General features: G+C 43.5%; 1 protein-coding gene and 1 long non-coding RNA gene across 2 annotated transcripts in view; one reads left to right on the top strand and one right to left on the bottom strand.

Moving 5' to 3' along the window:
- plagl2 (pleiomorphic adenoma gene-like 2) lies at positions 1 to 26,347 on the top strand. The gene is made up of 4 exons (XM_053848660.1): positions 1 to 234; positions 20,630 to 20,764; positions 20,862 to 21,329; positions 21,407 to 26,347. The coding sequence occupies exons 3-4, from the start codon at positions 21,013 to 21,015 to the stop codon at positions 22,881 to 22,883; spliced, it is 1,794 nt and encodes a 597-aa protein (XP_053704635.1). The 5' UTR covers positions 1 to 234; positions 20,630 to 20,764; positions 20,862 to 21,012; the 3' UTR covers positions 22,884 to 26,347.
- LOC128749259 (uncharacterized) overlaps positions 1 to 27,195 on the bottom strand; it is a 30,791-nt gene extending 3,596 nt beyond the window's left edge. Inside the window, exons 1-5 of the long non-coding RNA XR_008412916.1 lie at positions 27,045 to 27,195; positions 26,838 to 26,917; positions 13,359 to 13,411; positions 1,822 to 1,874; positions 1,697 to 1,735 (exon numbers count right to left, since the gene is read on the bottom strand). This is a non-coding gene — a long non-coding RNA (uncharacterized LOC128749259). The remainder of the gene's footprint in view (positions 1 to 1,696; positions 1,736 to 1,821; positions 1,875 to 13,358; positions 13,412 to 26,837; positions 26,918 to 27,044) is intronic.
- Between the last annotated feature and the right edge of the window lie 209 nt (positions 27,196 to 27,404).

Raw genomic sequence — 27,404 nt, 5'->3', positions numbered from 1 at the left:
CCATAACTCGGCTGCAGCCTGAGAAGAGCCACACACACACACACTCAGGCCCAGAATACTGCCCAAAATATTTGGAAAAAATAGGAACAACTCATTTAAAGGCCCGATCGCGGGGCGAACGGATCCAGGAGCGGTGGGTGGGTTTCTCCCACGGTGGCTTTGGAGGTCCGGTCCGGGATGGAAGGCTACCGGGATCCATGTGAAATTGACTAATGCGGTGCTGGAAACTTTTTGGTGCGTAAACTGCTGTTTTCTTTCCTCCCACTCGTGTTCTAAGCTGATAAAGTGCCATCGTGTGCGAAGTCGTCCGCGGAACGATCGTGACATGCGACACAGACGCAGAAGCGTTTGGCCGAATCTTCCCGCAGCGTGGAAGGATCAGAATATTTCGTTTGTAATTACACGGTCGCTGCTGCCTGTTTGGTGTTTGTGCTCGGTTGTGCGCGGGGAGCTGGTAAACTCGGTGCACTTTGCTAAGCGACCCATGGCGATCGGTGGCACTTTTCGTGTGTGAACTTTTCAGTGTCATACTGAAGATTATTTATGAAGACGCGGGGACTGTCCCGTGGTGCGTTCGTGGCCAGAAAACTGCGATCCATAAGCTTGAATCCGCCGCTGCATCTGTCAAGTCAAATCGACACTCAAAGAAAAAGCCTTGGCTGTCGCCTGCATGTCATGTTGGTGGCTGATCGGATGTTTTGCCTTCTGCCTCCGTGTGTGTGTGTGTGTGTGAGGGGGGGGAGTGTGTGTGCTTTTCCTTGGGAGCGGGTAAATAACAACCTTCCATAAGAGGGGGGCAGAGGGGAGGGGGCTGTTAAGGTCAGAATGTGGGGGTTCACTTTGTGCACTTGTTGATTTGGTGTAGGCGAGTGGAAAGTGACAAGTTTGGAGGTGTAAACATGTCATTCTTAGTGGTGTAAGAGCGTTCGATCACGGGGATTCAGACACGCCGCCGTATGGGTGGTAATATCAACTTATCCAGCATGGATAGGTGTTTATTGCTCATTTTGATTTCATCACATTCTAAACGTTTCATTCCCTAATAGTCACTGCACGGGAACTCAACTATTCCCCGGTATTTACAGCCTGAATAAACATGTACTTATGACTGTAGTATTTGTAATGGCTGTATACCTGTTTTTGTGATCTAAGTTTCACGTTTATGCTTGTCACCTGTTATTTTCTTTCATGGACATAATGCTCCACTGACATCTTAGTGTTGTTATCTTCATATTTACCTGCATGTCTGTGCCTTGAACACGACAAAATAAATCAGCAGAAATTGTCAGCTGACAAACTCGGGGTAGCATTACACTAATGTAGATGAGTGCTCCCTCCATAACAGCAGACTGTGAAAGTCCAGCAAGTGACATCTTCTGAGGGCACTTCCAATCTCGGATTGAAGTTAAAAGCACTCGAGCAGCAAAGATACCTGACGCATTTACTTTTATTACACGTGATACTTTGTCGTACTTTTCTAAACTATACTTTCCTTTCTCATCTGCAGTGTGATGGATGAATCATTGTAAACACGATGTGATTTTTTGAAAAAAAGTTATTTTTTATACTCAAAAACGCTCAATAACAAATGAAAGAGTGGATTTTCTCAAACGTTTTTGTCATCACTCAAAGTCAGACGCCTATCAAATCAATAATGGAAGCTCATTTCAGTAACTGAAAAGTTGAAATTACTCACAAATCCAGAAGATGAGAGCGCAGTGCGACCAGACTCTGCCTACGAAACCAAATGTGACAGTCACAAAGTGGCAACAGACGGGCAGCAGTTCAATAGATATTTCATAAATAAGGTGAAATTCATACCTGAATACTTTGAACATTTATTCTGTAAAAGTATTAAGTGCTGTTTGAAATATCTGTAAAAAAAATCTGTTTTGAGCAAACTGCTACAGAAGTACATATCAAGCAATGTCAGAGAAGAACTTTCACATTCATATTCAGCAGTATAGAAACGCAAAAACAACCAGACTGAATTGAGTTCACCATCAGGACCTGAACAGAGAGTGTGATGTCATGGCTCAGTAAGTTCGAAACACATCAGAGTGACTACATTTTACTATTGGGGGAAATAAAGAATGGACATCAGCAGCGTCACAACACTTGGCACCTGCTTCAATTTGCCATGAAAATTCTTATACTGTATATGACTCACAACCAGCGGTCCAGACATTTTTGCACGATTCCAGATAGAAATTCAGACAGACAAACTGGGACTTTAGTCAGTACAACGCTTGGGGTTTGTTGTGTTAAGTATACTACTCTTCTCCATAAAATGCACAGTAAGCTTTGCTGTGGTTGACAGTGTTTCATCATTCACAAGAGCTGGTCACTGGGATAAAGACACTCACACAAATACAAGAATCAGAGCGACCTCCTTGAAGCCGAGAAGAAACATCCAAAAACAGTGTTAAAATTAGCGCGAAAAGAAAACTCAGGAAATCCACCACCCACTTTTACAAACATTAGGACATGCCGGACAGCATTATTGCTCAGAGTCATCAATAGCATTTTAACTGCGAGGACATATCATAGAACAATTCGGGCACATAGTTTGACCCCTAGATTTGTTGGGCGCACGGAAGCTGAACATTCATTCACTTGTAGTAGAGAGCAGAAACACATCCAACATCAGAACTGACTGGGCATTTTTCAAAAATACAGCAAGTCAGCTAAAGCATAATGTTGAACTAAAACCATGGTATTACTCAACACTACACTGTTACGTGTAGTTACTACCAAAGTTTTCTCTGCCGACTTTGAAAGTATCTAACAAGACTCCGGCCTATTCTCGGCCTTTTTCTCCACAACAGGCCTTCTGCAACATTGTAAAACCACTGTGCTTTGAGTTTGTTTTCAATAATACAATACAGTTCTTAATTATTATTATTTTTTTTTTAACAAATGAATGATAAAACCTTTTTTAAATCAGATAAAGACAGAGGAGGGTGAAATAAATCCCGAAAAAGTCCCATAATATAGTTCCAGAAGGTACAGTGTAAAATGCATAAATTAAATACCGATAAAATTAATACAATTCTTTAGGAAGTAAACAAAAGAGAGCAAAACATGCAGCATTTGTTTTTCCAGGTTTTCCCCTGGTCTTAAACCAGGTTATTTTGTAGACTGTCTAAATACGACTTATTTTTAGGTAAAACATGGAATGATGCTTGTGTGTACCAATGATGACTATTTAATCTCAGTGTCGACTCAAGGCTGTGAAATGTGTCCCGAGCAGAAACAACTCTTGGAGCTGCGGATCAAAATAGACGCACCACAAGTGCAGTTAAAGTCGTTTTCCGACACCTTAACCACTACAAACACACACACTCCTACACACACGCTCGCTCAATGTGCTCCCTCCAGCTACACAATAAGGAAATGGAAGTCAGTTTTTGTCACAAGACAATGGCTTTGTTGCCGCCGGTCGCCCTGCAAGTCAGGACCATGTGCTCTTGTTTGCTGTACACACACTGACCCCGGCCATGGAGTCGCTTCACCAGCTTTGGCAGATTTAGTTTCCTCTGAAGCGACCGGAGGGTAGCTGAAATGGTCTTATTGCGGCAGTGGGAGGGAGTGTGACCGGAAACGTGCTCGTTCAATACTCACTTAATTCAGCTGCATTGAGTTCTGAACCCAGAAATCCAGATTTAGTACGTCTCAGAATCAACTTCATTCACGGGTTTGGAGGAGAGGAAGCTATTTTATTACAATTTCCTGACATTTATTCAGAGTGTGATCACCATATTCTTGGGTAGCAGCTGGAAGCTGCCTGGCAGCAATCAACAAAACAGTCATGGGGGTGGCCGGAGTTCTCTGCTCTGGAGGTCTGACTAGGGCTGCCTCAATGTTCTAGATCCGATGCTGCTTTGAAGATATCGCCAGTTCAGCAATGATATGTCGCTGATCCAAAGCAGTCAATTGCTTTGCTTTGCTTAACAACAGAGGCAAATTGTGCTTTAGGGAAGCTCAGAGGACTTAAACTTGTTTGAGAAAAATGATGAATTTGTCGAGTAACTGTGTCAGATGCTGGAGGACGTGCGTGCCATCCGTTCATATGTGACACCAGGTATTTGTTGGTTTGCATCCATCTGTTGTTGCGTCACACTGTGTTGAACATCAAACTATCAGTTTGATTCATATAGCTTAGCTATTAACCTCAGCTGTTGACCTGAACAACGTACGTTCTCGGGCTAAGTAGCTCCTTCAAACACTGACAAACTGAAGTTGCTGGAGAAAGAGCTGATTCTGACTGGTCCAAGGTTCTGTCTGTCCTGTCTTTTTCCTGTAGATCCAGATTTGATGGAGGAAAAATCTGTGGTACCAGATGATCTTAAACCCATGTAAATGTAAAGCAGGCTATTGGAATTGCAAAGTCTGTATATGTAAAATTTGTGGATCAACTGTGGTGTTTTTCATTGACTCTATAAGAGTTGTAGTTTGAAAAATTTTTTTTTTTCACTTTTCAGTCACAGTTTAAATGCTGGTTTTCAGTTTGAATTTCACCACCAGAATTTAATCAAGGGCCACAAAGGCTTTGTACATGCCTGTCATAGCTGAACGCTGTATGACATATGACTTGAAAGAGAACACACATGAGGAGAAAAAAACCAATGTGCAAGCTGGTTCTCCTGTTGTGCACCTGCTTCAGCTCCAGCAAGACTGCCAGGAGACTCAAGTTTGCATCAGTGTCTCTCTCTTCTCCACAAAATATTTTCTTCTGCCTTCCATGCACCGCCTCATATCGCATCCATCCCCCTCCGGTTGAAGGCAGCATGTTACATGTTTGCCTTTGTGAGTGAGCCTGCGAGAGCTTGTGCTCAAGCCTGTTGGTGAGACTGTGCATGTGTGTGTGTGCTAGAAGTTTTGGAGCTGCCGGGAGGGAGGTCTTCTCTGAAAATCCCCCGCTATTCAGCGCACCCACCTTTGCCGGCAGAAGCAGCGGTGGCAGCAGAGAAGGTGGCGGCAGCAGCAACAGCAGGCTGATTTCCATGAGAAAAGAGCATCAGTTGGGTTAATGGGAAGGACGGCCCTCTGAGGGGACGAACGCTAGTTAATAACCAGGGAAGAATCGGAAAAGCTCTGATCCCTTTCTTTGTACTCCTTCACCTTCTGGGATGGGATGAGGGGGAGCGGCAAAGGGAATGAGGGGACAGCGGGTTCATGCTAGAATGCCTGTTTTTCCTCTCTGAAGTGCCGCAACAAGTAGTAGTATTTGTTATTTTCTCAGAGCCGCGGAGAAGACGAAAGCCTGAGAATCGGAATATGGGGCATTGCAGAGGCGGAGGATGTGTGCGTACATCTTCGTCGCCGCAGTTTGTGTATTTGTTTTTCCAGCAAGCACAGGGAGATTTATTTATCCCTTGTATGCGACTTCTCGCACAGTAGCTGCATAGTTTGCTCCCATACAGAGCGCTGCAGCTGAGCGGCCGCCTATTTTGCATTATATTTTGAAACGTGTCGCAAATCTCCCCCTATGTTTTTAACTTAAAAACAAATCTGAACGATCTCAAAACCTTGCAAAATATTAAATTACTGAGTAGAAGAGTGCTACATGACAACTTATAACTTGTGCTTCATCTTCAATATTTAATATTTTGTTATGATCAGTCAAAGTAAAACAACTGAATGATGCTAAAGGAGAATGTGTGCTGGCTTAATGACCAACTATATGTTACCTTTCACTCCTTAGAGATGAAGCACATCCCTTTCACTGTCTCTTCCAGACAAGAGTGACACATCTCCTCCTGCTGCATCCTCTAATATCATCCACTGGAAACCCCAAAACAAACAGTTAAGAGAGTCTCAGTCGTAGCAAATACCACCACTGACATGGTTTGTTACATAATAATGGTTACATTGAAACAGCTACAGTATGGTAAAGCAGAAAGGGTAGGGTTAACGGAATGCACTGGCTGCTCGGCAAGTTGCCATGTTTTGCGGCATGTGCTTCCTAAAGTTGTGGAGTCTGACATTCACAAGACCTCGCTGCAATCTTGTCAAGTTCTCTAATCCGACTGCTCACCAGATGACGGAGTGGTTTAAAAATGGATGTTATTTCAGGTCGAGCAACATTTAAACGGATGAACAAGTGGCCTTTAAATACAGAAATGTTCTGTTTTCATTGTGATATTTTTGGTTATCTAATAGCTACATGGCCAATAAGACACCCTGAGAAAGACGTAGCTTTTGGAGTGCTGCTACGTAGCTCGGTGGCTCGTGCACACAAACAGCAGCCACACGCCGATACGCACATTCTGACTCAGAAATAGTAAGAGGATGCGAGATGCTTCCATCACATTCTGTCGCTCGTTCTCACCAGCCTGTTTTCTAGGAAGAGCCAAGCAGCTGTGGCTTTCCAGAACCAGCATCCATCCATCAACCAGCGGCAACGGTTTACACCACACGGCGCATCTTAAACGCAGTTTTGTTGGTTTGTGTTTGGATATTTTAAAAATAATTGTTTGGCTAGAAAAACTTGAAAGACTTTGCAGAAATGCAAATATACAAACACAGCACTGGCATTTTGTTCATAGCTTGATTTGAGATTTAGCTTGGTAAATCTGGAAGATTTCAAATGTCATTTAAGGTGAGCGGTGCTGCTTCAATGTTACACTTTACCTGTCACTGTGGAACATACACATACATTTTATATCTGCTAAATGATACACCCCATGGCTAGAGTCCAGCAGGTCGCTGTGCTGGGACTCAAAAGATGCTACAATGTAAAACTAGTAAAATATTGAGGATGTGAACAAAGTTGTCCAACTCCGAAATATCCCCCCAAAATCATTCCTCCTCCTATTCTTCATTCTCACACTGGGTCCATCCAGACTGCATTTACAGGCCTCAGGCCACTTCCGCCAGCCTGTCTACGGCAGATTTATTAATAGGCTTTTCTCTCTGCGCTGTAAACAGTGCTGGTTTGGGGTCGTCTCTCACACACACTGATAGTCTTGTACTTAACCTTAGACTTGCAGAGGGAAGAGAGAGGGAATACAGGGAAGTCTGTTGCTCTCAACCATGATCAGCAGCAGATTAAGTCATAGCAGGAGGAATGGAAAAGAAAATACAAATGGGAAACTCCACTGACTTGCAGTGTTGGTGGCAGCACGAGGGACTTGTCATGTGGAACTGGAATAGATCTCATGCTGAGGAGATCTATTATGCAGCTACCTGAGCTTTTTTTAACTGACCAAGTTACCACGTAGCTTTGGCAAGTCGCCCCTCTATATTTGACTTCAACTTGGTCGTCGACATCTTCCATTTTTAAAGCACAGAAACCCGCACATATCTGACCACAGAACCTCCAAGCCAGTTCGGTTTCAGACCAGCTTCGACAGAATTGCAGCTTCTAAAGTGTTCGCTGCTTCTGAAAATAGATTACTCACTCAGTGGAGCAGTTTGTTTCAATCTGGCCCAGATGTTTGGGAACGTAACATGTGACAACTCGACATATGTGATCAAGATTCTCATCTCACTTGTTTCATATTTTTCACCTGCCCCCTGAAAGATACGGTATGAGTGCATATAGTGTATACGGCCCATATCAAAGTTATGATCTAGGAGTCAGAGAACAACCAGGTCGATTCTGCTGTATTCTGATTTACACTGCAGAAAGTAATGAAAGTGATTCACCTGAAAGTTATGCTTCCTATACTGTCACAGTCATGGGTGGAGAATGAACACGGAGACGCGGGTTAGTGAGTCAGCGGGTGAAGATGAAACGCGATACATGAGGCGACTCCTGACTCATGTACAGTGGTACTAGTGGAGTTCTGGAACTGCAAAATGATGAATGAAGGAGGGTGGATTTATAAGCTGCCTCATTGTCTGATGACACATTTCCTCAACATTCCTGTAACCTGATATTTCATAATATGTCCCGCCACCATAAATTGCAGGCTCTAACAGGTACTGTAGTTTTCACTCGAACAATAAAGTCTCTGGAGATAAGTAAGTAAGTGTCTTCTTTCGTGACATACAGTTTCTTCCATGGAGAGTGGAGAAACTGGGGCTCATAGTATATCATCATAGTTTAAGAATATGTATCATTCTCTGTGTGTATGTCTAATTTTACAAGTGTTTGAAATATATTCGTATTTAAAAAAACAGTTAATAGTTTGCCCTTTAAAGTTAGCAGTGCACGTCCATAAACTTCCTCTTAGAGTCACTGAGTTATCCACGCTGTGTCTGTCATGGACAGTGATATGTCCAACATATTCTTAAATTCACAAAACCAAAACCTGACCAGGTCAACTGGAATTAACCAAAAAAAAAATCTTTTTTGCAAGACTGAGACACTTTTAGATTTATTTGACGTTGCGCAGAAGAAGACAATGCTGAAATGGAACGACTGCTAGTATAATAGGGGTAGTCAAAAAGTACGGAATAAATGGAGACACAGTTGATTATTTGTTCCGTACAAAACAATTACATTCAAATTTGTTTTCTCCAACTCGCTCCTCACTCCCCCCGCCCCCCTCCAGCATCCCTCTGTTTTGATCAGTTCCGTCCCTCCCCCCATACAGTACCCGTCCCCTGCGCCCCTCTTTTCTGGAGTATACTCCTCTCTCTCATTATTTACTTCAAGTGTACTTTGCTGTGCCATTCTTTGCTCTGCGCTTTGAATATTTCCCCTCTCCTCACTCCCTCACTCCTTTTCTCCATCTGCCCCCCCCAAGCTCCCTCTCCACACCGCCACTTAGCGAATTTAACCCCTCACACAGCACGATGCGTTCTGACACACACACACCTGGAAGCGAATGTGTCACAAGCAGAATGTCCTCATCTCCCCTCCTCACATCCCTCCATCCTTTCTGTCTATCTCGCAAAGTTTTCAGGAACAACAACAAGCAGGAAAAATGAAAGTGGGGTGACAACTGTGAATCCCCTCTCTGCGTCCCCTCCAGGGCCAGTGTGAAGTTTTCAGTTTGATTGAAGGCCTCTTTTCTGTGGTGTGCGGTGTGAAAGCTGTCCTAATTGAATGATAAAGTGGCCCGAGATGGAGTCCAGTGAATAGCCAACAATGGTCGGCCTGTGTGTGGTAGAGGGATTTTGGTTCTCATCCAGCCTCTGCCTCTTTGCTCCGAGAGGGGGCCTATTATAGCACTCTCTGCTGGACTGCGGGTCACGTGACGCTGCCTCGCTCATTGCTATACCTCCCTCTTTTCCTCCTCATCCCCCTATTCCCCCTCCCTCATTGCTCTGCTGTTTTGTTTGGATGGTCCCATTTTGTCAGTGACTTTCAGTAGCAGTTATCGGAGCGCGTGTTTGTGTGCGTAAAGTCAGAGTGATCACCTGTGCGGTTTCTCTTTCTGAAGTAACTATGCCACAAATACTGCATGGAAATGTAGTCCTGCAACAGGTGTGTATTAAGTTAGTGTCAATGCAAACAGGATTCATGATCCCTTATGCAGTGTACCAAGTACATGAGCATATTTAGAAATGAATATTGATCTATTTATTGATAATGCTTGTAATATTTAGTCCTCCGTTTTGGCCAATTTTAGTCATTAACAAGTGATAGGAAAAGAACTGTAGTTTGCAACGGCTGGATCTCCTTCTACATGTGTCACCTGATGATTCACTGAACTACAAAAGAAACAGTTCAGGTTATTTTGTAAATGGGAAAAGTAATGTATTGCATTTTCAGTCAGTGACCGTATTCAGAAAAGTGAGAGACACAATGTTTTCTACAGACCAACAAGCCAAGGACTGCGGCTGTATAGTTAAATAAAAGTGAATGCAAAGGTTCAAATCACACTGTCACCAAACTTGGTTTCAAATGACTACATCCTCTGACTCACTCGGCTCACTGTTTGGCTGCAGAGAACTAGAGAAAACTTGTTGAGTCCTGTGTCTCATGGGAGGGATGTAGCCTAAACTGAAGAGTCCACTGCTAACCAGCCATACCTCCTGTGCGTGTGCGCCAGGCTGCTGCAGATATCACCTTGTTGCTTGTAAACATCTGGCACAGACTAGTCCGTACGCATGCGAATGTTGGGAAGAAATCAAACAGTAAACTGATAATCGCAGGGAACTAGTTTTCTTGCCAGAGCAATCGCAGACATTTGTGAAGTTACAAACTACGTGTTATTATTGGTAATTGTTTACATGTACAACTACATGTTAAAAGATTCGCAGTTTCGTTTGTGGTTGTGTTATCAACAATAAAAAAAAAATCAAGTGAAAGTGAAACTGTCTTTTATTTTCACTTTTTTTTTACATTTAAAAAGAGAAGCTGATATAAGATTTACTATTAGCAATATAGAAATAACACCAGCAATTCTAATCACTTAAAAGGAAGGAGAACAAAAGTTAAAAAAAGTAAATCCGAGCTGCCAAACCAAATGATTTGTGTGCCACATCTTTCACAATATTCTGAATTAGTACTACAGTTTTAGACTTCTGAACATTCTTGATTGTTGTCAGAAGTTCTGGCTACGTAAAATAGATGCCCAGAAAATGTAGCTTGAGTTTAATAGCAAACACCTGGAGCACTGAAAAGAACAGCATGATATAAACTTGATGATGTATTTATAATCTCCAAGCCAATATTTATTCTGATCCTTGTGCTGTGAAGGAAACTGGAAAGACACTTCTCAAGTCCTCAATATTTCGTGGAACCTCAGTAGACTAGAGCAGCCACTCAGAAACAAACTTGACCGTAGCCAGTGTGGATGACGTCAGGTCTTTGGAATGCAGCCGTGGTGGGTCGTACATTCACAGATCAAGTTGCAGCATCACATCTCTGCTTGCTACCAGACTTTTTTTTTTCACCATTTAACTGTTCCTGATGCCAAATCTGCTGTCTGCTCTTGTTACTCTTTTAGCGACAGTTCACATCCTCAAAGGTGTTTTTCAGATCCAGTCTGGAGCGTCTTCTGTGTTGGGATATCGTCCCCCATCACTTACAGCACATTGGCAGGACTAGCAAGCCAATTTACTTATATCTATCTGTCTGGAACTACTTTTTTCTGCATGAGAATGGGTCAGTGGATCTGATGCTGCACAATCTGTGAACTATTTTTGCCTCCAACTGAAACCCGAAGCTTTCGAGAGGAAAGAGGGAACTCCTTACCCCCACCCCAAACAGACATACATTATCGCATTGGAGAGGTAGTGAGGTGGAAGACCACCCTCCGGCAACCCAGTCATTCAAATGAGGGTGTTTTGATCCCAGGAGGCTGGGGAGAATAAGAAAGTGGTGCGTTCAAGTGTTCATGAAGCCTGTCTGTCTGTCTCTCTCTCCCTCTGACTGTCTTTTTAACACTGTTCCACTTCTCATTGTTACAACACTTCAACTATACACAAACAAAATCTGACGTTCTGATCATAACAGCAGTGCGTGGGAAAAACTCCTCAGTCATCAGGCTGAGCACGGGATGTGTACTAAGCCCACTATCCACACTAATAACCCAAACCCAGGTCAACTACCACTCACATCATCACGTATGCAGATACACGACTGAGAAAAGGACAGACAAATTACAGTGGCGCAAAACAGCAACCTCATTCTAAACATAAACACAGGAAAGACGAGCACTTCAGGAAGAGACAGACCCCTCACTCCCCATGGCCACGGAAGCTCACAGGGGTAAAGTGTCCTTCCATTCAGGAGGGACACAGCAATATGAAGTGGTGCTGTAGCTACCCGCTACACGGTTGACTAAGCACCGACCAGATCTTAACCATGAGTGAACCTGTCGTTGTATGATACATACGGGTTATCGAGCACATGAATCGTCTGACGGTTGTGTTGGACCAGTGGTTCTTAACCTTGACCAGTTTCATATGCTCATTCACCGAACCCTTCTTTAGTAAAAAATAAAATATGATTTTTTTTACTGGTGCATGAAATGAATTGCCCATTAATATCACCTTGTTCAAATAGCAAAACCAACACAGTGCATGAACTCAAAACAACACCTCAGTGTGACTTCTGCTGTTGCCTTTGAGAGACCAGTTCAGATATGCGTGGCTTCACCTTGGAAAGTGCCATTCTCATTCTCATTTCTTCTTCTTTTATGTCCAGCATCCTCGAAAACGATTGCCTCAAAGCGGACCGGTAGGAAATCTCAGAGCAGGACGCTTTCAATGACTGTGCCCACTAACTTCAGACTAGACTGAGGGGTGGACCTCTGCGGCCCCTAGGGTTCGATCGAACCCAGGTTAAGAACCACTGTGTTGGACATATTCAACGCTTGTTCAGTGTTAAGTGCCGTTTTGAAAATGACCATTTTCATTGGTTTGAATACTTTGTTGTTATTTGTTGAGTACAAGGCTCTGACAGGATCTTATTTTTCAAAATATTTTTGTGTGTCGCGCTGTGCAGAGAGCGAGCGAAACACTTGAAAGAGATGCTGAAGTGGTGGTGATTGTGCTCGCGCATTGCTTGTGATCAGCTGATCTAGACATGATGATCGACGCGTCCAAATACTTCCTCAGCCGCTGGCTCTCCCCTCACATATTTGCCTCAGCGAATGGCTCGCACGTCACAAGGCTGTCATCTCCCTGTAGGTTCATGCAACCTCTAATTCTTAGAACGTGACCGGGTTCCCGAAGAAAAAGTCAGGAATGGGAGCAGCCCTCATTGCCAATATTTCAAAGCCTCTGTTGATGCAAGAATGTGATTCCACAAGTTTCTTTTTCTCCTCTTTATTCCCTTATTCCTGTAGTGCGCACACAAACACACCGATTCACTCCAACATGCTGCTTTCTTTTCCAAAACAATGATAAGCATGGGGATCCTTTTAAAAACACAAAAAAGAGATGCACATTGTAGGACAAACAAGGAACAAGAGCAGTGAAGAAGAGGTGAAAATGATGTAAAATGCTGTCGGCTCTATTGAGAACCTGTAGATTTCTGTCAACAAAAGCTCGTCTGACAATGTCTGTTGTTTTTAGCGTAGCTGACGTTGCCAAACTTAGAGATTGTTTGTTGCTGACCCCATCTGAATCGGGGGAGAGCTGCTGGCTGACTGGGGGAACAAAGGTTCCGGTGACTGGATTGATGCGCTCGGAGCAAGAGAATAATCATGGCAGGGAAACGCACGTGTCATGACAATAACCAGGTTCCCTGTTATTCTGTGTTATTCTAAAATTAATTTGACCACGTTTTTTTGGTATGACCTAATGCTAGCTTTATTATCATTCTACCAAATTCATGGTTTTACACAGAAACCTGATGATCTCGGAGGATTCGTGGAAACAAACTAGAGCGCAACTCAGAGGTGGGATTTCTGATAAACAATGAAGAAACGGCATGTAATAAATGCAAGTGAAAATAGAATAATGAACAATTTGTTCAACTGGAGGAGGCACAAGAGAATGCTACATACCATAGCAGGTACGTGGGTGAGTGATGCTGCTTTTCAGGTAGTCTTCCAGTGCACTGCAAAATACATGAGATGGATCTTAGAGTGTACACAAATAGACTGAGGTAAAGAATATTGAAGGGGGAGTGGGGAACATTTCCATCTCTCTGTAAAACTGTACACTGCAAGTCAGTTATGGCTCTTTGGCCGATAAGAGAATTCAATATATAAATATAATATTAATTTATTTGCTCATATATATTTCACCACAGAATTGCAAACTTGGCAAACTGTATTGCCAATGAAGAAGGTGACTGTGAAGACGAGTCAGTCCATATGAGCTGCAGTTGTCCAGTTAGCACGTTGTCCCTGTGTGTTAACTGAAACGTCTGCGCTTAGAACAGGAAATAAGTGAGGAAGCCAGATGTACACACACAAGAAATGCACTTAGAGGAAGACAAGGGAAGGCTGCTGGGGGGGCTTGGTGTGCCTTGGCGTGCCGCCCACTGGCACTATGCCCACATCTCCGGCTGCTGTGGAGCTTCAGGTCATGGCCAGGACTCCCTGCCAGGGCTTTCCCCAGAATCACCCCCCTCAAACACAAACTCACTCATGCCGACCCGCTGGTCATGCGGTCAATGTCAGCATTTAACTCAGCTCCTCCATGGGCTTGAAAAGAGTCGTGTTGGTGGAGAAATGCTATTATCTTATGACACAGATTAGCCATATTCGCCCACTTCCTGAAGATTGTCAACGGCTCCCTTCAGCCACAAACCTCAATGAAATTGAAGACACCGACTGGAGACGGGTCAAAGTTGACCCACACCACAAAAGACCTTGTAGGCTAACCTACTTGCACAAGGGTCATGAGGGTCACCCTCTAAGCACCTGTCCCACCTGAACTCGATGATAAACTACACATAACTTTCATAAAATATATCCAAGAATTATCCTTAAAATGAATTGACCTATCTTAAGTCAGGATCATTTTTATGTATGTATTTTTATCCCACCTAAGATGAAAACTAAAACCTATCATTCCTATTCCAAACTCAAGAAGCCTTGCCATCATTCCAATATCCTTCAGCAGTTCAAAAAGTGCCTTCCTGCAAATGCATCAGAATTTACTTGAGTCCCAGTAAAACTGTTACCCAGCAACAGGTGAGGAGAATGTTGTTGCTGCAGCAAAAAAAAAAAAGGTGTGGGAATGCTACCAACTTTGCAATGACTGAGTAGCAAGATTGTGTGCGAGTGGATGCTCATCGGTGGGCATGTGGACTTAAGCCCAGTTAACAGATTACCGACGTCAAAGTGGCCGTTTGTACTCTGTTTCACCCTGAATGACCTCGCTGACCCCACCACACGCTGCGCAGCACTTTTATTCCTCTTTGGATCATGAATGAGGTAGCAACATCACGGTCTCTCTTCAACCCTGGAACGGTCTCTCACTTGGTCCTCACGAGTGTCACTGAATGAGGTCGCGTGACTTGTAGGCCGAATCAGCCGTTACATTTTTGTGAACTTTCCTGAGTTCACGCTCAGAAGTTACGTCATCACTCTCTGTGACCATAGACTTTTGGTATACTGGGCTGTTCCACTCACCCCAAACCCACTCCATCTGGTCTCTAGTCACTAGAAGCTGACTCGCATATATATTGCAGCTTCTTTTGACTGTTAACAGCCACTGACAAACAAGGACTGTGGCTTCCACAATCAGCACCAACACAGAGGAGAACTACAGTGACTTCGAAGAAAACACCTTCCCAACAATGCAACAGTGCCAAGGACCAAAAAAATTAATGGATGCATTGCATTTCTGGCCTCAGAACATCTCCACATCGCTAAACTATTGAGACATAAATTGCAAAGAACATAGTGAGTTGAAGAGGAGCCAAATCATTTGGGTTGTTTTTGCACTAAGATGGGTTGAGAAATGGTCAGGAAGGATGGTGAAGGTTTCTTGGTGGCAGTTATCTGGTATCTTCCCCTCCATCAACCACATCAACCTATTTTTAGTAAGAATAGTGGGCTACATGGCTGCGTCTCCGTCTGGTGGAGCCGGGACTAACGGCCGGCGCAGGTTTGGGTTTGGCACGGCGCAGCAGAGGAGAGGGTTGGGCTCGTCTTTTCCTGTTGGCATCCACATGTGGAGCTTCACCTCACTTCAGAAAACACGAGCGGAAAAGGAACTGAAACCAGAGGAGGTGTTGGGGTGGAGTGACTCAGAGGGAGGGCTCTGTCGAAATAGTTGAGAGGCTGTCAATCAGAGATCTGAGACCCAAGCACACACTCTTCAGCATAGGTTTCTTTGACATCAATTCAAGCGATGAGGTCAAGATGGTCCTGCCTCAGTCCTGTGGAGATGAGTGAGCTTCCAGTGACCCGTGAAAAAAAAAATCTATAATCTGATGATGAAAAAGCTATGCTTCAGAGCAGAAATACAGATAGAAATATAAATGGACATTTAAGTGGAAAAATATAATTTTTAATCTTACCAGTCTTTTATTTTTTAGTAATTTATTGCCACATTCATTCATTCATTCATTTCCAGATTGTATTACAGTGGGTTTAGAGGTTGCCACCCATTTCCAAAAAGCTGATGAATTATGTCCATACATGTATTAAAGTAAATAATAAACCATAAAGACGCTGGGACCATGCGTACCGCCAGCGAGCAGCTCATGTCCTCCTGCAGTTTCTTTCCTCCCAGTATTATTGCCGTACACATATTTAAGCTTCATCTCAGTTGGACGGCAAGTGGCAGTAGAGGCCATGCATCAGCCACTCTGGTTAAGAAGAAAACCTTCAGAACATTGGTAAATCCGTGAAAATGTATTGGTTTGATCGTATGTTGTCCTTACTTGTTTATTAACATTTTTGTCCATAAATCAATACAAACCTACAGAACAACACCAGGACTGAATCAGCAGAGAAGTCAAATTTATATATTAAAAAATGGCAATTCTTAATTGTCTGTTTGGTCTAGAATTGATGATCAACTATGTGTCAATAAAGAATATGCACTAAATAAATATGCTGCACCTTGTTTACAGCACTTATTGACAATCTTGCATTGCTTTTTAAGTGCTTTATAAATAAAATTGGTTGTTCGATGCAACTAACAATTCAGTTCGCAGGAGCAACAAGTGTAAATTTATCCGTTGTTTGGCCAAAAATATAATTATACACAGTTGACTTGTCAACAACACAAGGCTGGAATAGAGGGTTGGTACAAAGCTGCCAAAATGAGTTTCATTTTGTCGTCATGCTCTGCTGTCAAATAGATGTTTTGGGGTCACTCGAATACTACATTTGGGTTTGTGGCTAATCCATGCAGCATGATGGTGTTCCAAGATAACTTTTCTGGTGTATCTGTGTGGACGGTGGTCATGCTGCCATCACTGGCTGTTGCACTTCAATGTGTTCAGTAAAGCATGAAGGCCCAGCACACCCCCAGAGCCCCGCCTCTGCTCTGGAGTCACTTGACTGGTGCAAAGACCCCTGACTGCACCGCTGCAAATTACTCCTGTTTTCCCTCCTTTTTTCCATCATCTTTTATCCGGGCTCCTCTCTACAGCGGGTGTGTTATATAGCTGTGTCATTTCTTCGAGTTAAAAAAAAAGTTGATGTTCAAAAGAATGAAAGCTAAAAAAAGCTAACACTTGGAAGGAATGTATGTTATATATTTACTGACCGTCTCAAGTGCCGCAGTGCATCTTCTCCAGAAAGACAGTTCCAAAAAGTAAAGTAAAAAGTACATCAAATGAAATCACGGTACTTATCTTTAAATCTGATCTAACTTTTCTAACTGTCTTTTCATATATATATATATATATATATATATATATATATATATATATATATATATATATGTCAAATTTATTGACGTCAAGTGGTCCAAGCTGCTTTTCAACGTCCAACAATGAGGTGACAAATTCAACACAGAAGGGTTTAAAACCCTTGTACCCTGTCAGAAAGTATAGAGCAAATCAAAACAAGATGGTGAGTGAATAAATGAATTGATCTGCGAATACTGACTTGAAGTACTGTTGTGGTACAGCTCTCAGGTGTACCTTCAGTGGTGTTTATGTAAAGTATGTCACCCTCCGAAGAGACCCCCACTCCTACTCCGCTCCTCACAAGAGCGGCTGTTGTCACCTAACCTCCGAATGGTGAACTCACGTTCTATATTTAGTTTGTTCGTACAGTGTGGTCAAGCAGCTTGTGTTGCTGCAGGCTCCCACCAGCGTTCGGAGGCCCTGCAGAGTACCAACGACACTGCAGAGCATCTGACAAGCATTTTACCCTGAACCACCCCCACATGTGAGTGCAGAGAAAGGGTTAATACCAGTCACTCAGCATGCGGGAGCCATGGCGGGCGGGCAGGCAGGCAGTGCAGAGCCTGACCTCTGACCTTGCAGGAAAGGAATGTGGAAGCTCTTTCATCCAGGACAGAAACCAAAGACACCCGGGCGGTTGGAAAGTGGCGGCTCCATTCTGCTCACAGTTTTTGATGAGGGGGAAGTAGAAGGAAGGTTCCATGTGAATTTGTGAAAAGCCATTTTGGAACAGAGTCTCACCGTACAGTTAAAACGTGTGGGATCTGAAGGGTGATCGGTGTTATGCTGTTTGGGGTTGGGGGCTCAGGGGGAACAAACCCTCTGACCTGTAAAATATATACATGAGGTTACATAAGCAAGACGGTGGTCATTACCTAACGCTGCTGTGACCTCTCCGTTAATGCTGAATAAATGATGCTTTCAGTTAGGGAAAGGAAAAAACAAAGCAGACTGAAAACTAGTAGCAATGCTGATCATTGTTAAGTGACGCAGAAACTTGTGTCGTTTCGGAATAGGATTTGCAAGAATCCAATTGTGGGATTGTGATTCACTGAGTGGAGAGTTTGCATCCTCTTCACTGAGGAAAATTGAGATGTTAAAAAAGTTTGCTGCTGATTCAACATGGTGTGTTGGGGCTGACGAACACCAAATTAAAATAAATAAAAATCTCTTTTTACTGTAGAGCGGCAGTTTAGAGTCCAGCAAACAAGTCAAAGCATATCATCTAATCAGACACTCAGGTTTGTCCTCGAAGGGATCGAACCTGAACATAAAAGTTTGTTTGCTCAAAGGCTGAGCGAAACATTACTGGAACAAACAGCGCTTCTTGACAGAAATTCCAAGCGTGTGCTGGGAGCATCCAATTTCTCTTCCTGCGCTCTTCAAAGCTCGGAAGAATGTGGCTTCTTTTACTTGCTATGCGGAACTCTAGAAAACACTGGCGACAGGAGGAGTGCATTTTCACCAAAAAGAAAGACGTTTCTGTTGGAATAGTCGGAGTCGCTGAAGTCAGAGTTTTTCAACCACATACTTCCTTTTCTTGACACATTGTTGGGCATCTGAGGCATATGACGTTCGAACGAGAAGCTTTAGACTATTTATGCTCGGTTTATATTTTATCGTAATCTACTCTGAAAAGTTTTTTCTTTATTTAGTCTTTGACTGTAAATTCTGATCTCAAAAGAATACACGATGGTGGTGACTGTTGCTGGACACCGACTATGATGGTCAACATTGTGTTGCATGCGCATATGGACACAGCACCGTACCCGGTTCTGGTCAGGAATGTGCGACGTGGGTAGGCCGTACAATAGAACCGGACTCCCTGAGGGTGGTCAATGAGCCTGGTGTCACCCCCTGCATGCTCCCTGCTGGGTGATGACCACCGCACAAAGCTGCAGCTGTCAGGTCCTCTTAAGCGCCACTGTAAACATACACACACACGATGGAGGAGCATGTGTATGTTGCTAGAGTTTGTTAGAATGAGGAAAAAAAAACAGCCAAACACAGTGTTTATGCACACGCTTGGCTTTGTGTGAAGCATGTGCTCCACTGTGTCAGATCGACAGGTTTTCAGGGGATATCCCTGTTAACTTTGTGATGACTGCTCTGTCTGTGCAGAAAAAAATGTGTGGAAAATGGCATTTGAAAGGTGAAGTGAGTGAAACATGACAGCTGGTCAGTTTGAAGGGCCACTTCAAAGGGTCAGGAGGTGCTGGGTCAGTGGGTTCATGTTTGTGTCTTTGATTCCCCTCATAGTTCAAGTCGGACGTCATTTCAATCAAAGTGATGCACATCTTTATGTAGACAGGTAATAAATCACGTGTCATGCGACAATCCTTTTGGTGGTTATGACGTTTTAAAAACATAAATTGAGGGATTAACTGCCAAACAGATCAGCATCACGCTCTTACGCGTTGATCGGCCATGCGTCAGAAAATGAGTCAGCAGAACCGTCAATTTATGTTCACAGTGGTGCTAAGATGACTCAGCATATCTATGACGGAAACTCATTTTTTTAATATTGTCGACATGCAGTGAGTAATTACGCGTGAGAACCCAAACTTCATCAACATTTACAGAAACATAATGAAGGTTATGAGGCCGTAGAAGTCAGAAAAGCAGCAGATGAAATGTTTATCTTAATGAATTATATCATAAAAAAAGAAAATCTAACTGAAATATGCTCAATAGGTGATGAAATACTGTAACAGTATTTGAACAATGATGAGGACTGCATGTGGAACTACAGATGTTATGTAATACATTGTTACAGATATTTTGGGATTCTTCGTATGTTTAGGCTGTGACGTGAACGTGTTTATGGTTTTTTGTGAACTCCTGCTTCACGTGACACCGACATGACATGTGTCCTCTCAACCTTGGACTGAGCTGCAGCGTGAGCTCGACAGGTCGCTGAGGTCACAGAGGGTAAATAAGGGAATGTAGAGATGAGAGAGAGGGAGAGATCATCTCTTTTCTCTGACACTACAGTTTGTTTTTTTAACTCTTTCACGCAAAGTAGCACCAGCAGTTTGAGCTTTTTGACAATTTCGGATTTCGTGACATAAAAGCAGACCTCTATTCACTCCTACCTCTAACAACAACCCCTCTCAACCCGAGCCCTGTGTTTGTGTGCGCGTGTGTTGGAAGCTGATCTAATTTCACACATGTACATACATGCTGTCAGGATTGCACACACACACACACACACACACACACGATGGACAACAACATTCTGTTCAACACATGACAGTTCCATGTTGCTTCTATGACGCACAGCAACTTCCAGTCAGGGACAGAATACTTGTATTTCAGCTCCTCCTTGTGGCCACTGGAGGAATATTCTCTTGAAACGCAACAGATTGCCATAAAAAAAGAGCAAATGACTACAGCTAACCAAAAAAAAAGAACTCCAGCGACTAGCCAATTAATTTTTTTTTCATCTGGTTTCAGGACAGTGAAGATGCAGCGCAATATTTCCCACTCACCGCCAACCATAGCTGTTGGGACCGGGTGAGAAGCTGAGAGGAGCCACCACCAGCAAGTGCAACTTATGTGAGCGAGTGGCAGGAAGAGGGGTTCTGACAGGTAATGATCAGCCTTGATGTGTTGTCACACATGAAGAGTTGCAGTTGACAACAAAAAAACGACGACGGTCATATGTGCGTATGATTTCTCACCACAGATTCTATGTTCCTTGATGTCCCAGCGAAATAACATCTGTGAGCCACTGACCTCCCTCGACCAAGGAGCATCCCGACAAAGTACGCGCGTTTAGCCTGCAGTGCAGGGGAGCTACAGGTGGATTTTCATGGCAGCGGCACTCTAGGGCTGCCATGGCAGCTGCTGCCGCCGATGCCTCACACCGTATTACCGCACTGACGCTGGAGGAAGAGGGAAGACGGACCGCCGGAAAGCTGTTTGGGAACACTGCCCCGCTGCCACGCACAGGGTTAGAGAAAGAGCGAGAGAGGGGAGAAGGAGCAGAAGAGGAGGAGAGAGCAAGAGGGAACGAGTGTTTGGTGTGCGGGGCACTGTTTGCCACCCAGGAGAAGCTCCGGCTTCACGCGCTGAGCCACACAGGAGAGAAACCCTTTCACTGCTCACAGCCACACTGTCTCAAGGCCTTCAGCTCCAAATACAAGCTCTTCAGGTAAGCATTGTCAAAAAGGTTCACTCAACTGAAGGGAAAAGTGACTGTGTTCTCCTGATACTTGTGTTCGTCTGCAGGCATATGGCCACACACTCTCCACAGAAGACCCATCAGTGCTCGTTCTGTGAGAAGATGTTCCACCGGAAAGACCACCTGAAGAACCACCTGCAGACTCATGACCCTAACAAGGAGGCTTTCAAGTGTGAGGAGTGTGGGAAGCACTACAACACCAAGCTTGGATACAAGCGCCATGTGGCGATGCACTCCGCGACAGCTGGCGACCTGACCTGTAAAGTGTGCATGCAGAGCTATGAGAGCACACCGGTTCTCCTGGAGCACCTCAAGAGCCACTCCGGCAAGTCCTCAGGTGGAGCAAAGGAGAAGAAACACCCATGTGACCACTGTGACCGACGTTTCTACACGCGAAAGGATGTGAGAAGACACATGGTGGTGCACACAGGCCGGAAGGACTTCCTGTGCCAGTATTGTGCCCAGCGCTTCGGCAGGAAGGATCACCTGACACGCCATGTGAAAAAGAGCCACTCGCAGGAGCTGCTGAAAATTAAGACTGAGCCTCCGGACATGTTAGGTCTTTTAGCCACAGGATCGCCACCCTGCTCTGTGAAGGAGGAGCTGAGCCCCATGATGTGTGGCATAGGTACCAATAAAGACCCCATGATGGGTAAAGCTTTCCCTAGTGGTACACCATTTTCCATGGGCATGTACAACCCCCACCATCTCCAGGCCATGACAAATTCTGGGGTGGCTCACCCACACCTGACCCTGATGCCCGGCTCTCTGTCAGCGGCGATGGGCATGGGATGTCACATGGACTCACCGGGTCCACTGCACCCACACTCCCATCACCACCACCACCACCATCATCATCACCATCACCATCATTCGCCGCCTCTGGCCCCCCATCACCAGCCCTCTGCTCCCCAGCAGCAGCACCAGCACCAGTCTGCCTCGAAATATCCGCTGGGATCTACCTCATACCTACTGGACAAGCCCTTGAAAGTGGAGATGGAGAGCTTCCTCATGGATTTGCAGAGTGGTCTGCCTGGTCCAGTTCCCTCTGTCGAGCCCCATGCCGCCCCTTCGCCCCCCAAGGATGGACTGGAGCCCACTACGGGCTTGACCGACGAGCTTTGTGGAGACACCCTCCTGTCCAAGAGCCCCGCGATGATCGCTGAGTCTCTGTGTGCTGCTAACATGGACTTGTTGGACTCCCACCTGTTGGGGTTCCTTCCCCTCAACCTTCCTCCTTACAGCGCCCCCATGAGCACAGGGGGGCTGGTCATGGGCTACACCTCATCTGCAACCTCCTCGTCTTCCTCCTCCTCATCTCTGCATGCTGTTGAGCCTCAAGCCGCAGCGGTCACGGCAGCGGCAGTTGCTGCAGCACCTCTTACCTCTTTGCAACCACAACCTCAGGAGCAACAGAGCTCCAGCGGGGGCCTGGGCCTCGGACCCCTGCACCCTCTCCCACCAGTGTTTAGCTCCAGCCTCAGTGCCACCACGCTGCCTCGTTTTCACCAGGCCTTCCAGTGAGAACCATGTTGAGCTGTAGACTTCGCGTAGCTTGTTCCGTTCAAATAAAAAGAGACACTCAGCCTTAAATAAAAGCACTTAAATGCTTTTGAGCCTTAAATGGAAGTAAAATCCCTTCAAGCAAAAAAAAGTCAAGGGCTAGATAATCTTTTATTTGGGCTTTTCTCCTATCCTATAGATATACGCGTTTATTAACCCCCATTTACGTCCCCTTATTTCCTCCTTTTATCGCCCATGTAGTAGTATAGAGCGCAGCATCAGTAGGCCAAAAGGCGTGGTACTGCATACTTTCTAAAGTAATAATGTATCAAAGATAAATTTTTTGTGATGACCTGTCTTGTTGTGACCCCGCAAAATATGGTTTGAAGTGAATTTTTTTTCCTCCAAATTCAAAAAAGATATGTCTCATCTTGAGTTTGAAGCAGGAGCTTAGTGGAGAATGAGAGAGGGAAAGAGAGATTAGAGACTCATAACTCAGACCTATTTGGAACCCTGCGATTGACAGCAACATTTTCATTCACCCTTATACATCTCCTCTTAAAGCCCACATGCTCCTAGAGCAGGCAAACACCTCCTCCTTCTCACAGTCCAGTTTTATTGACAGGAACGTGCTCGTTCACTCACACCATGCTGGCTTTTTTTTTTAATCCTCAAGAGAAGCACTTTTTTTTTTCTTTAGCAGAAGGCACTTCACCCTAACACCCGCACCCCTGCCCCATCTTTGTTTTTCTTTCTAAGAAATCTCGAGTCAACTTTAAATTTTAAAAACACTGTCGGTTTGTCAATTGATCAATAGTTAAGATCAGTCAGAGAATTTCATAAATTTCAAGCAGAAGAGTTGAATACAAGGGTCAATAAATGTATCCACAACCCTGTGTATTTTTAAGCCCACGTGATAACTATGAGAGGAAACAAACCACAGTCACATCTTAGAACGTCTTTGACGAAAGAGGCATGATGAACCCTGACATATGTGAATGGCTACAACAAAATATTTACAGTGATGAATGAGGAAAAACGTGTTTAAGAATGTTATTGCAGTGTACGAAATATCTCAGAAATGAATATTATAATTGCTTTTATCTCATTTAAGGTGTATTTTAGGTATTAAAACTAAGTAATGTTTTTTTTTAAATGTCTGGCAGGTTTACATTTGTGTGTATCTTGCTTTTATTTTTTTTTTGATGGAAAAATGGATGAAGTATTAGCTTTCAATGTCAGATCTGATCTTACCTGTTTATGTACTTGAGTTTGTGTAGTGGAAACAGAACTGTGGATGGGGTGTGCGCGCTGGGAAACTGTCAGTCAGCATTTCGGCTCCATGGACAGTGAGGTGGTGATGCAGTGTTGTCCTCTGCTCCATGATTTGGTCACAGTGTTTGAAAGTTTAGAATCTTCACGACGCCACCACAAACATGAGCCCAAAGTAAAACCCGAAGCCTCAAGTGAAGTACCGCATGTTCGGTCAATATACCAGCTGATAGAAACATCACACGTGATGTAACCATCAGAAACGGAACGATAATTACAGCACATACAAATCGCTGCTTCGTAGCTACGGTTGCAGACAGAGCTGTAGACCACTTCGATTTCATATTTTACAGAGCTGAAACAGCACAAATCCATCATCAGAGTGTTCACCCGACCCCTAAAACCGCTTCCTCCCTCTTTCAGCTGCTTCACAGATAAAGGCTCTGAACACACAGCGGCGTGGGGGCGTCGCTCCTATAGTCGAACATTTGTCTAGTTTGTTGTTGTATGGTGTATTATTTTCTGTTTGTACAAAGGACCTCGTTAAAAAAAACAACACAACACATCACCTCATTTTTTTCTTACCAAAACCTGGGGAGAAGAAACTACATTTTTGCACAATTGCTTTAAATAATAGTGAATTTCATACTGTAGGCTTAGTATTTCCCCACATATACATCGGCGACCTTCCCTGGATTGTCAAACAGGTTTCCCAGACTGAACTCTGAATGTTGCTGGCTTCTAAAGCCGTCAAACATCAACAGAAACTAGCACCTTCGATAGACGTGATGTACAGCGAAACAGATTCTAATTTGAACTTTTCTTACGCGCTTCAAAAGGCTGTTTTGAAGAATAAAAAAACTTGGCTTTAGCCAAATTTGTAGCAATCAAATTGACTATTCTATTTTTTTTTGTAACAATTATTTTGATGTCAGACTAAAAAGAAAAGCGACATCCATGGAAAAGCTTTTGGCATGTATTAAGTTTGTCCTCCCTGGGTTTCTGTGAGCTAATCTGAATTCTAGCACTTTCAAACTTTAAAAAGAGTATTTCAGCTTCTATGGTTTTTGTATTGATCCTGTTTGTGTATGTGCCATTAGTTTGTTGTTTAGATTTTTATCAACCTTGTGTACTTCTCTTCTCCAACAGAATAACAGTATTTTTGATAGACGTTTCACTAATAACCTCTTCCGTACTTATCTCAAAGTTTTATTTTCCTATCAATATAGTGACATGATTATAATTGAACTCTACAGCCAAGAGGACAGCAGCAACACGGCAAACCTTCAACAAAGCACTTCACATCGGTTGCTAAAATGCGCATCCATTTTTATAACTAGCAGTTTGATGGGAATAGATTATGAACAGATTAATTTGACTTTTATGCTGTTTTGTGGACAATAGAAAGATACATGAGATTGGATTTCATGAAAATTATTAAGCATATTCTGCGGTAAAACACAGAAATATTAAATTATTAAGGACTTATTTTCCACCGCATGTTACTGACCGTCTGTATCATTGGATTTCCAAACCTGTCACAGCTCGACCTCTGACCGCTGAATGTTGCTAGTCTGCTTGGCTGTAGCTCCATTACCTCGACCTGCGCCTACTAGGGATGCACTTATCCTCACCTCCTCCTCTGTACTAGTAGGTGCAGAAGACGTTTTAAGGGAATTTCTTCTGGCTGGATTGACCTCAAATGAACTGATGTGATTCGAATACTGCTTCCTCAACCTTTTTTTTTTGCTCTTACTAAGAACCTGTCTGGCGCAGATGACATCCACATGTAGATGATATATATTTCTAGCTTAATGTAAGTCTTGCATTCCAACCTCTTTGTGTATCTTGTTTTTAGTGTCATAGCCCATTTTATTTTCTATCACTTGCTATTACAGCCACCTCTGCAACAAGAAATATGATGAATAAAAAGGTGAATAGATAATTCAGTTACACTATATTTTATATAGCTCGGAGTTTTATCAACTACAGGGAGAATTATATAAGTGATGTGCTTCTGAGAAGGAGGGCGATTCTATTTTATTTTTTTTTTGTTACATATCTCACATGCAATCAGTTGCTGCAGATGTCAAAGTGACAGATTTGTATATTGGTTGATCCAAAGAGATGATGATCACAACAACAGAACTATTGTACAGTTCAAGTGTATCTTTCAGTTGTCATGTGTTATGTTGAAATGATTAAAAGACAAACCAGTGGTTTCGTAGCTTCTTTGTGTCCTTTTGAAACTCACATGGATCGGTTGGTCATTTGTGTGAAATAAAATGAATAATACGACACAATTCTGGGAAGGTAAAATATGATCATTTGTGAAAGGAATTCATACCAGTGAACTACTTTAATTGTATTTTATGCATAGATTTCAGCTTTGTATCCCACTGTTAACGTGCCACTACTCACTCCCATTCTGTTTATTTCCAGAAAAAGTGTAGACATTTTAATTCTGGGTCATGTCCTCCCCAATTTTATCAAAGTTCTAAAGGGTATCGGTCAAACCAGCTTTAAAGTTCAGATGGTTTTGCCCTTCAAGAGCAAAGAAGTCATGAGAAAACAATGCCACCTCAAACCTCACCTTGTCTGATGCACTTGTTTACAACTAAACAGGAATTCCATTTTTTGGAAGCCAAAACAAATCGGGACTGGCTCCATTGCAGTAAACTCAGACAACAAAACAGTTCTTACTTGCAGAAGAGTCACAGTCGAGGGGCGTGGATTATGGCTCTCACTGACAACCCAAGTCCCGCTGCCATGGGTCCCAGTCACTTAAAACAGGAGGGAAGTCGTTACCACACCATGAAATAAATGAAAGAGTTTCGTAAAGAGAGAAATAGTTCGGATATTTCGTTTTAGCATGTGTTCATAGCTAGCTAATGCGTCACGGTTTCTCACTTGCGGCGTCGTCGCGTCCACTCTCGAGGCAACTCTGGTCTTTTTTTCCGCTTCAAAAAGACCGAAGAAGCTTTTCACTCCATGTCGACGATGTGTTTACAGTATATTTATTCAGTAAAAGTTCGAACAACGCGAAGAGGATGCTAGTACTTCCGGACCCCTGTGACGTAACGCAGGTAAACTCAGCAGCTGAGCTCACTAATCAATGGCCGCTTTCGTTCTGCGACGGTTCGCTTTTAAAATGGTATAAAACTGAATAAAACATGCTGCTGATCCGAGCTCTTATGATGGGTCCATGACACAAACTTCGAAGACATGTCTTGCTCTTTGTTTGATACTTGTTTATTTGTAGATAATAAC

The sequence above is a fragment of the Synchiropus splendidus genome, chromosome 18 (assembly GCF_027744825.2).
Source record: "Synchiropus splendidus isolate RoL2022-P1 chromosome 18, RoL_Sspl_1.0, whole genome shotgun sequence".
Taxonomy (NCBI): domain Eukaryota; kingdom Metazoa; phylum Chordata; class Actinopteri; order Syngnathiformes; family Callionymidae; genus Synchiropus; species Synchiropus splendidus.
This window is presented reverse-complemented; position numbering and strand designations above follow the sequence as displayed.

Coding starts and splice junctions, on each gene's coding strand:
- plagl2 (XM_053848660.1), top strand. CDS start 21,013: ATGGCAGCTGCTGCCGCCGATGCCTCACACCGTATTACCGCACTGACG. Junction 21,330..21,406: donor TCCAAATACAAGCTCTTCAG/GTAAGCATTGTC, acceptor GTTCGTCTGCAG/GCATATGGCCACACACTCTC.